Genomic DNA, 11,900 nt, shown 5'->3' on the forward strand with positions numbered 1-11,900 from the left:
GCCCAGAGGTTTTTGTACATAGTGAGGAAACACTGGGGAGGTGGTCAAGAGACTGCAATAATTATCCTCCTTCACACATAAAAGAAGATATATATCCTCAGATGCAATCAGTGTTTCATTCTTCCTTATCCAAGATTCCTCTCAGACTCCCAGAGACCAGTCCCATGAGTCAACCACATCCAGCTCCCAGTAGTGTTTCCCAGAGGAGAAGCCCTGGATTCCCAGTGCAGCAATATAGTCAGATCTGTCAGAATTCAAAGATCCATCTTCCTGGTCATGTCTAAGCCGCAAACTTCTCACATCTTCAAACAGCCTCATACTGCGATTGGTTACTTAATTACTGAAGGAAATCTCCACTGTGGAAAGAAGATAATGTTCAAATCTAATGCAGTTTATAAACTCTTTTTTCAATGTACTAGCCAAAATTTTATTAAATCTTTATTATTTGCCATGAAAATACATTAATGGGTAAACCATCATATAAATCTTTTTAAAATTTATTTATTTATTTATTTTTAATTTTACTTTAAGTTCTGCAATGCATGTGCAGAATGTGCAGTCTGTCTGTCTGGTGCCTGCCACTCACCCCACTCCTTGACAGTGCTGGGATCACAGCAGATGCTGTCATGACTGGTGGTTGTTCTTCTTGTCTCTCCATCCTCCTACACCTGCTGCACCTCTTGAGACCAGGGTATGGTGTCAGAGGCCCTAGCTGAGTCCCCACATGTTTGCTTGCCAGTGACCACCAGTGATGCACACAGCTGCTCCTGCCCCACACGCCCAGGCAGCCAAGGGATGTGGCAGGCTTCCCTCCAGGCATCCCCTCTAAGATGAACAGGAGTGCAGTTGGAAGACAATAACCCAAATCAAAACAGAATATCCAGTGGTAGAAAACAAAGCTCAAAGCCATGTGGGTGCATTTGGGCAAAGTCAGCAGGAGAAGCATTCCTCTTCCCAGCCCAGAGGCATGCACCTTTGATGACACCTTAGACTTCAGGTGTAAGACAGCCACAGCCCAGCATAGCACAAGGCTTCTCAAAGTGAGGTTCCCCCGACCAACAGAGTCAATATTACTCAGAACTTGTTTAAAATGAAAGTTATCAGGTCCCACCATAATCCCTGGATCTACTGAATCAGAAACTCTGTGGGCGGGCCCAGCAACGAGTGTCTAAACAGTCTAAAGCCCCCCCCAGGAGATTCTGACACACTGAGTCTAGAATCACTGGCCTCACAGGTAGTTCACATTGGGAATTATCTCTCTAGAAAACTCTTAGTATGGGTGTTTCATTGCAATCCCCTAGATCAGCGTTTCTCAACCTTGGCACTATAGACATTTGGGGCCGGATAATTATTTATTATAGGGGAGTGCCCTGTGCCTTGTGGGATGTTTAGCAGCATCCCTGAACCCTCTGTGCTACATGCCAGTAGCACCTCCTCATCTCTACCAGCTGTAACCAGCAGGACAATCACCAGGCTTTGCCAAATGCCTCTTGGAGGACATAATCACCCCTCGTTGAAAATCACTCCCTTGGACAATACTTGGAAGGCAAGAACAGCCTCGAATTGCAATGCCACTGAGCCTGCCAACATCAACAATTGGTGGCAGCCTCCCATTTTCAACAGCTTGATCCCAGAGCATCTGTTGCAGGTTGGGCTCCCTGGGAACAGACTTTGAGATTGGCATGCAGGAGGTTGAGCGGGCAGTTTGCACAGGAACAACTCTTGTTTGGGTGAGGGAAGCAAGAACAGCCAGAAGGAGAGATTGGGCTGTGATACAACTGAAATGGAGGCTCCACAGGGAGCTCGGGAGTGGGATGGCCCTGCAGAGTTGTCCCAACAGAGGCACAGGAAAAAGCCCTTTACAGCCACTCCAATTGATCCATCATACCATAGATCACATGCTATTTCCTTGGGTGTAATTGTAGGTAAGCTGAATTCCTTCAGCTGCGTCAGTTCTTGGAGAGGGACTGAGCTGTGAGCTCTCAGCAGGAACACACCAGGTATCAGCATACATGTCCTGGGTGACATGCCACAGAATCCACAACAGCATCTGATCTCCATGGAGCTGTGACTTCAATCTTATCAGAACACCTGTGACTCCAGTGCATGCTATTAAGTGCTTAAATCCCAACCACAGTTATCTAAACACTTGAACAAAGAACATTTGTTTTTCCAAATGACATGTTATTATTCTAAGGCACATTGTGAACAGATCCAGTAGTTCATACTGTATCACTCTGTATTCCACTGGACCGATACTTGTTCTCATAAAAATATAATCTGTGGAGGTGTCCTCCCCAGATCTTCACCAAGGAGCCAGTGTGAATCAGGCCCAGGGATTGATTTTCTGGCTCTGATATGACTCTTCTCTGGAGGAGCTAATTATAGTTGATGAGAAGGTTTCTGGGTGTGCAGAGTCTCATCTTCTATTTGGTGTCTGTTCAGAATGACAATCCAGCAGTAATTAGCACTTGTCAGTTCAGACCAGCCCTGCTCACCCAGACAGGAGACTGAGGTCTTCAGCCTGCAAACGCAGTACTGTCTGCCTCTGAGCCAATCATAATGGGCCCCATGTTGTTCTAGAAGTCACAGACTCCTCTGTAAGAGCCCCCTGGAATTTGTCTGGTCTGCTTCCCTAAGGCAGATATCTGGATATTTGTGTGTGGGTCAACATGCCCTCAAAGAGGATCTCATTAATCACTGTAAGTAAAAGTATATATAAATGAAAGCTAGCATAACATAGCCTTTTGTCTTTTGTCTTTTCAGAAATTTGCCCCCAACACAAACCCTTATCTCATCACCTTGCCCATTTCTTGAAATGATGAGTTCATGTGGCTGTTTCTACCCTAGAGTATAAGCACATAGAGGACAGGAGCCACAGACTTATTTCTGTTCCAATTGTGTAAGTTTAGGAGCTGGTGGATAGGAGTTAGGGGGATGCCAGTCTGAGATAAGGGAAGACAAAGAGAACTGTTGGAACCTCAGACACACCATTTTTACAAGATTTTGTAGGAGCTGTGGCTCCTCCTCTATGTGGACTCACACATAGCTTTGTGAATGTGATTCATTTTCCTCAGCACCACCACACCCACTGAACTTATCTAACTTTGCATACACTTTTAGGGGCTTCATCAACTTCAGACTGGCCACCCACTCTGAAGTCTAGGAAAGAATCCGAAGCCCCCAGACAGAAGAGGTACCTGTAGCTCCTCTTACCTCTCCCTGGCAAGTGAACTACCTGACTTTTTCAGAAGCACACAAGAAGATAGCATGTTCTTCCACTTTGTGTTATGGCTGCATAAAGTTAACACCAAACACATTCTGTGGAGTGAGGAAGAGCATTGAAGTGTGACACACGACTTCCATCACTCAGCTCTCAGCCTGCATCTATTTTTGCCTCAGCAATATTTGGAAGAGTGATGGCCTGTAAATATATATAAGTGCATAATTATGGAGTTTCACAGAAACCATTTTCATAGAATATAGGATGTGTCATTATGAAAACCTTTAGAGGTATTTTCCTCCCAACAATATATATTTTAAGAAATAAAAAAGTGGGCAAAATGAGTATTAACTCATATACCAATTGATGGTAATAAATACACTCTTCACAGTATATATGTATTCAATCACATTCCAAGCATTCATATAACAATACATCAAGTCTAATCTCCTAATAACTCAGATCTTAATTGATTTTTCATTGTTAGAGGAGAAAAGAAAATGCTGCCTTGGGCTCAGAATTTGACGTTTGGTTGTGGCTTACACATCTTTTACAAAGTTTTTCATGTTGAAGTAAAATTGTTTAGAGAATAAAGCATAGATCATTTTTACCAGGCTCATCACCTAAGAAATCCTTCAACATTATTCTGCCATTCTCCATTGATGAAATCTTCTCCAAGACTCCTTTTCACCTGTCTAATTCCTACTGTGATGATATAAATACTGGCAATTTTGCCCTAGAAAAGTCGAGTTGTCTTTCAGGAAGGGCATAAATTCAATTGCCTCCAGGAAGCCATCCAGGAATGTGCAATCCATACACCACTCTCTCTCTCTTTAAAATTCCTGTAGCACCTAAAGTTCATAACACTCCTTTAAATAGTAAATTGTATAAAACTTGGTTTCAAGTATGGGTAGCATCAGTGCCACTCATTTATGTATTTCCTGAAGGCTGAACTCCTGGCTGTGGAATGTCCAAATGTGTGACCCTGAGTAAGTCCCATCAACTATGAACCTCAATCTCTTCCCTGTGGAAGTCTCATTTCAGAGATATTTTAATGATTGAAAAAATTTCTCACCGTTGAGAAATTTGTCAGGAATGGACAGTAAAATCCACAATGCTGTCAATTTATTTCATGAACAATAATTGTGAAATTCTTATCTTGAAGAGAATGCCTACAGTACTTACCAAAGTTGAATTGCCATCTTAACTAAAACTAATGTTGTAGTGTGTAGTAACTGTCCTGGTAAGCACAGGCTAGAGATATCAGACATTCTGGAAAGCTTCTACCCCAAATTCAAAAGATATTAAAACCACTTATGGCTGGGGGTGGTGGCTCTCGCCTATAATCCCAGTAATTTCGGAGGCTGAGGTGGGAGGATCACTTGATGCCAGGAGTCTGAGACCAGCCTGGTTAACATGGTGAAACCCCGTTTCTACTAAAAATAGGAAAATTAGCTAGGCATGGTGGTGCATGCCTGTAGTCCCAGCTACTTGGGAGGCTGAGGCATGAGAATCATTTGAACCAGGGAGGCAGAGGTTGCAGTGAGCTGAGATCACGCCGCTACACTCCAGATTGGGCAACAGAGCCAGACTGTCTGAAAAACAAAACAAAGCAAAAAAAGAAAAAATCAAAAGCAACAACAACAAAAAAAAAACACTGCTTACAAGCCAGTTTATGGAAAAATAAAATAATTTTTATCTTAAGTCTCCAATATAAAGAGATGAGCCCAAATATTTCTGTATACAGATATCTGTTGTCAGACTACATATAAGATTAAATACTAGAAAACATCATACATTTCTAAGAAATAAGGTCTATACAATGTAATATTATTCACTCATTAGAAGAACATTTTAGGGAAATATTTAATAACACGGTAAATATTTAAAAATATATAATATTATGTACAATAGAATTTTGGGTTTATTTTAATGTATTAAAATCTGAAGAAAAAAGTAAATAATTTTTTAAAAATACAGTGATTGGCACCTGATAACGGGAACTTATTCCTCATTTGCATCTTTCTGTATTTTAAAAATTTCCACAATGTACATATATTACTTTTATAATCAGAAAAGAAGTAGTAAAGATATTCTCAAATAAATGTGATACTCTCTGTTGAAAATATAGTTTTTTAAAAAAAACTTCCAGTTCTAAAGCATAATTTTTGTTAATGGCAAGAAAAATCGTGAGAACATAAGGTTTTCTCTGATACATTTTTAAAAAACAGAATGTAATTCCCCTAATAGATTTTGTTTTAGAAATATATTCTCCAACAACAGAAACCAGGGATCTTCAGGGTAATTACTGAATTCCAGGTCTAAGGCAGGGAAAGTACAGAATGAGCCTGGAGCATCTTAAGATGCCAGAGACTAAGGACATGCACAAACAATGACGCAGATGCAGCAAAAGACACAGGCGGCAGCTCGAAGGGTTCTCAACATCCAAATTTGGGGAAATTTGAGCATGAAAATAATTACAGAAAGAATTATAATCCATAGAATGAAACAGATGTCCATGAGTCTATACTGATATGAAGAAAGATGATAGCAGATAGATAGATAGATACATACATACATACATACAGATACTTAAGTGGATACAAAGATATGTAGGTAGATAGACATATATAAATAGATGGACAGATAGAGATAAATAGATTTATTGATTGATTGATTGGGAGGTAAATAGAGATGGATGGATGAGAGGGAGGAAAAGCTCCTTCTTACTGTAGAATTCCAATTAATAAAGGTGGTCTTAATTATTGTACTGTGGGTACCTAAAATGTTACCGTGTGATGAGGTTTGTTCTAGTTTGGCAACTTTTTCTGTAAATATAAAATTATTTCAAGATGAAAAGTGTAAAATTAATCTACAGAAAATGGTATAATTAGTTTATATTATGAAATTGGTATGTTTATAGAAAATTGAAAAGGAGAAAAAAAATCACAACCCATAGATCTATGATACAGAGATGCATTTCTACTGTCTGTGCTTTCTCCTGGCTACTTTTAAACTATACTTAAAAGGCAAGAATCTATAAAGATCTAAAGAGAAACTTGTGATGCGTCCTTGGTTTATTCAGGTCTACGACCCTGAGCTCTTAAATAGGATGCTAAACAGCCATACTTTTGGTGCTCTGAGTCATAGAATTAAAGCCACATGTGAAAACATGGGAGGAATCAGGCCAGAATCAGGAATGCCAAAGAGGGCCTCTTCCGAACCACTCAGAGGAGGTTTCCTGCCTGGAAACGTCCATCAGCCCGTCCCATCTGGAGAGCATTAGCAGGAATTTCCACTGGTAGCATCAAAACCCCCAACAGGCATAAAGGAGTCTTCTGACAGCCTGGAGATGGTACTAAGATTTCCAGTGGCAGAGAAAGAGTGAAAATTATGTTTAAATTATCTAAAATTGCTTCCCTTAATATAGAAACTTGATCAAACACCACCACATCAAAAATAATTACCAGGCATCTACCTGGTCGGTGTCATTACATAACTTGTAAGCAAACAAACAAGAGGCATTGAAATAGACTTTGCCTCTATTCACAACCACTAGAACCATATTTGCTGATAGGATATTGTGTGCTCCCATCCCATGTTGCCGAAATGGCAGCTTATAGCTGGACAATGGGGAAAAGCAAGCTTATAGTTCTGTGGGAGCCAGCGCAGCGATCCTGTTCTCTCCAGCAGGAACTAGGTTATTGCTATAGCAACAACTAAATGATAGACAGATTTTTGAATGTGCTGTGGTCTACTGTGATAACAGCTCCCAGGATATCCAGTCAGTATTTTCAAAGTGTGCTAAAACATGCACACTGTGTAATTATACTAAATGCTATGTTTCAAGATCAATTTTCAATGTCTTTCTTTTAAAAATTGAAATGATAGAGAATCTGAACTATTTTTAGCTCTAAATAACCATTTGTGCTAATATCAGTTTTATTCACTACCATGTCAAGTCAAAACTTCCATTCTTTGTGCAGCACTTATATGCTTTAAGGAAGCTTGAGTCGAATTAATGAAAAAGTATAATGTCTCCAAGATAATAGTAACTTCTTGCTGAGGTGAATTTCATGGCAGGTGTTGTATAGGTTCTAAGAAATCAACATAGTGAAAACATGGTAGAATGCTTTTGACCTTCTCTTGTTCTATATATTTGGCTTGTTCTCTTAAGAAAATAGTGTAACTACAAAGCAATTTCATTGTGGTTGAAATTGAAATGAATAATGCCCACAGTACAGTAGCATTTCTATGCAATCAAGATTCAATTCTCCAAGTTTTACGCAAAATGTCCCTGACTTCAATACATCAAAAATACTTTTAACACCCTACATTAGAAAAAAATGCAGTGAGATTCTAAGAACTGCTAAAATTTGGAACAAGTAACTTCCTCAGATCACTGCTTAGCGAAGACCCTCATCATCATTTATGCCATAGCTAAGGTCTAAAGGAAAAATCTTAAAATCCAAGCAAACCTTTTTGTGCATTTGTAATCATAATTTAAGTTTCTTGGATGGAATGCAGACTGGCTTTACTAAGAACCACAGGTTAAAAATCATCTATCTTGAGGTGAAGATTTTCAGACTGATAACTGATTTTTTTCTTTCTTTTTATAGAGTTGGGGACTCACTCTGTTGCCCAGGCTGGAGTGCAATGGCACAATCATAGCTCAAGCAACCTTGAACTTCTGGGCTCAAGTGATCTTCCTGCCTCAACCTCCTGAGTTGCTGGGATTCAGACTGATTTTCTTAAATAAACTTTTTATTGCAGTATGTTATATTCAAATAGGAAGAAGTATCCATATCATAAGTATAATCAGCTTAATTCATTTTTGCCAATATAACATACTGTGTAACCAGCACCTAGCTTAAGAAACAGAACAGAATAAGATGTAAAGGAGGCCCTCGCTTTGGATATGGGGGATGAGTAATGATCCCCCAATGATAACTATATCCTGACTCCGTGGGTTAGTTCTGCCTTTGTCTGAAACTTATATAAATGGAATCATACAGTATGTGCTGTGTTTGGCTCATTTAACTTAACATCATGTTTTTGAGATTCATCCAAGCTGTCACTTATAGCGATTATTTGTTCTTTCTCATTGCTGTATAGTATCTGATCCATGGATTCATTGGAAGAACGATCTGGGTCAACTCTAGGAAATGGTTACAATTTTCAAAATAACTTTTTCTTGATGCTAGATAGCAAAAGAAGTTAACAGAAAGTTGGGAGGTGCAAATGTGCTTTTCTTTGAAATTTGAGTGATCATTATTCCATTTTACAGTTTGGTGGGAGTTAGAGTAAACTTCAGACATGATAGACTTTAAGAACTGAAAAGTGAAGAGAAATATCAGTATTTTTAAAAGTCATCCTAATTTTTTGTGTGTGATATGTTCAAATCCCACATATTTTTCCACTTCTTAAATGCATCCTGGTATTTAGTAGAAATGTTTCAGCAAGATACTAATTTATTTCTTCTTCTTTTTTCAGTCTAAAAGGCCTAAAATGATTATTGGCAAGGAAAAAAATAACACACTGTCAGCATGGATATGTTTATATGACCAGTCAGAAGAGGCAACATTTCCATACCTCTGGACCTGCTCTCTATCTTCAGAGATGTCTCTGCTTTTATTATGATTGTTGGAATTGTCAAGGGACAATTTGCAACAGCTCCAAAATAAATACATTATTTTCAGAGCCTGCGACATCTTCCCCAAAGCACAACTCTAAATTTAGATTGCTTTCTTAGAGATTGCTTCTACAGATTTCTACCATATCATCTAAAAGGAGATAACATGGTCAATGATTCATTCAAATGCCTAATATTCTGAAGCTCATTTCCATAAAGAAAAATGTGGCCTCTGTGTCTAAAAGCAAATGTAGACCAAGGCTTAAAAGTCAAAATTAATTCTATTTTTTACACTCTGCTGCATTAACTAATGAATCAAATAGAGGCTCTCTTTTCTTCTGAATATAGGAGCTTTAGACACCAAAAGAAAAGAAACTAGGTAAATATTTTATCTTACATTTACTCCAAAAGATGTGAAAATAAAATTCGATTTGCCTCTGGGGTCAAGACTAGCTATGAGACTTTTGGATCTTGGTTTTCTTATAAAGTGAAAGGATTTGACTATACAGTCTAAGTTTCCCTCCAAAACAAACATGCTTTCTTTCTGTTTCAGGAATAATAAATCAAGTTGTGAGAGCCAGGTCAAAGCAGAGGCCAGGAACTTGGGTGATTACAGTTAGAGGGAGCTGAAGCCCTGGCAAGTCGGCAACAGGTTAAGAATAAATAATTCCCCTCTTCCCCCCAAAGGCAAGCATGAGGAGCGGCAGGACAAGCATGGCTACATCTCCTGGTGCTTCACGCGGAAATACACGCTGCCCCCCGGTGTGGACCCCACCCAGGTCTCCTCCTCCCTGTCCCCTGAGGGCACACTGACCGTGGAGGCCCCCGTGCCCAACCTAGCCACGCAGTCCAACGAGATCACCATCCCAGTCACCTTCGAGTCGCGGGCCCAGCTTGGGGGCCCAGAAGCTGCAAAATCCAACGAGACTGCCGCCAAGTAAGGCCTTAGCCCGGATGCCCACCCCTGCTGCCGCCACTGGCTGTGCCTCCCCCCACCACCTGTGTGTTCTTTTGATCTGTTTATCTTCTGTTTTTCTCAAATAAAGTTCGAAGCAACCCCCAAAAAAAAAATAAATAAATAAATAATTCGACCTCTAGGGATTTGGGAGAGGATTTGGGATCTAGGAACACCAATACATATGCCGAAATGAGCCTAATCCTAGTGCCCTTTGAATTTCCTACTGAGTAATTGGTGTGTGCAGGACACAGTAGCAACAAAGAACTGAGTCTGTCCCATGTGGAGGCAGAGTTCAGGCAACAGACATGACAGGAAGGTGTGGCTCCTCCGCCCTGTTGGAGAGGGGAGCAACCCAGGGCAGGATATGGGATTTGAATTTTTTTTTAAATAAAATTTATAAATAATAGGAAGGTTGCAGAAAATCACAAAGATAGTACAGAGATTTCCTACCGAGTGTCACCATTACTAAAATTATTAGTTATTATGAAACATTTGTCACAATTAATGACCCAATATTGGTACATTATTATTAACTGAGGTGTATGTTTCATTCAGATTTCCTTAGTTTTTCCTCATGTCCTTTTTCATGTTCCAGAATCCTACCCAGGATACCACATTACAGTTAATCACCACATCTCCCTAGGCTCCTTTTGACTATGACGGTTTCTCAGACTTTTCTCATTTTTGATGACCTTGACAGCTTTGAGGGGTATTTGTAGAATGTCAGTTGGGGGTTGGCTGTTTTCTTAATGAATCACAGTTGCATTTTGGGATCTGGGGAGAAGGACTATAGTGATAAAGTGTCATTCTCATCACATCATATCAAGGATGCATACGGTGAACATGGTTTACTGCTGCTGATGTTAGCCTTGCTCTTAACCAAAGTAGTGTTTGCCAGGTTTCTCCACTACCAACTTACACTTTTTCCCCCTTTTCATGCAGTAATATTGAGAAGGAAGCCACCATGTGCAGCCCACAGGAAAGGGTGAGGAGTTACGCTCCACCTCTTTGAGAACAAAGTATCTGCATACATTATTAGGAATAGTTATGTCATCATGGACTCATGGGTATTTATTTTACACTTTGAGTTAAAATCCAATAGTACTTTATTTTCTTGTTTGAATTGTTCCAGCTTTGACCATTGGCAGTTTTTTCAGTTCTCACCCTCCCATGTCCCTGTGACATACCACTATCATTGTGGAGTTGTTTCATCTGACAACTTTGGAAATTTCTGGGACCTGGATTTGGATTTTGATAAGAGTGGCTGACCTTTGGATAGGATAATTTGGTCTTATGCGCACTGTTTTGTTCCTTAGCTTTTCGTCCTGTTGAACTTTGAAATTATCCAGATAATCTTTACACTTAGACATTTTCAGATTTTACTTAAATATCAGGGAACAAAATATAGGATTGCTCTCTAATTGCCTTGGCCCCAGGTTTCTGTTTTCACTACCTGTTATGTGTTACTATGGTCTTAAGGAGATATCTCTTTTCAACTTTGAGAAATATCCTCCTTAGCATTTTTGATAAACATTACCCCTATATTTTCTTTGTTTTCTCTTTCTAGAACTCTTACTAGTAGGATAACCTTCTGGATTGATCCTCTTAAATTTCAAACCTTTTCTCATTTTATCTCCTTATCTTTTTGTTCTACAATTAAAAAGATATCTATATCCTTATCTTCCTACCTTTCTAATACGTCATGCAGCACTTAATGATTGGGATACGTTCTGAAAAATAAGTCCTTAGGTGATTTCATCATGTGAACATTATAGAGTGCACTCACACAGACCTAGATGGTACAGCCTACTACACACCTGGGTTATATGATGTGGCCTATTGCTCCTAGGCTACAAACCTGTATGGCATATTACTGCACTGAATATTGTAGGCAATTATAACACAATGCACTGTGTATCTAAACACAGAAAAGGTATAGTAAAAATATAGTATACAAGATTAAAAATGGTGTATCTGCATAGGGCTCTTACTATGAATGGAGTGTGCAGGACTGGAAGTTGTTCTGGGTAAGTCAACAAGATAGTGGTGAGTGAATGTGAAAGCCTAGGACATTGTTGTGCACTGCT

The 11,900-nt window shown here is 39.4% G+C and overlaps 1 protein-coding gene across 1 annotated transcript; it reads left to right on the forward strand.

The window, feature by feature from the left end:
• Positions 1–1,783: 1,783 nt before the first annotated feature.
• On the forward strand, positions 1,784–9,941 carry LOC129462953 (heat shock protein beta-1-like). Its single transcript, XM_055243424.2, has 3 exons — positions 1,784–1,925; positions 2,851–2,902; positions 9,508–9,941. Exons 1-3 carry the CDS (start codon positions 1,784–1,786, stop codon positions 9,794–9,796), a joined length of 483 nt encoding a protein of 160 aa, XP_055099399.1. The 3' UTR covers positions 9,797–9,941.
• Positions 9,942–11,900: the final 1,959 nt, after the last annotated feature.

This window comes from Symphalangus syndactylus, chromosome 14 (assembly GCF_028878055.3).
Source record: "Symphalangus syndactylus isolate Jambi chromosome 14, NHGRI_mSymSyn1-v2.1_pri, whole genome shotgun sequence".
Lineage (NCBI taxonomy): Eukaryota > Metazoa > Chordata > Mammalia > Primates > Hylobatidae > Symphalangus > Symphalangus syndactylus.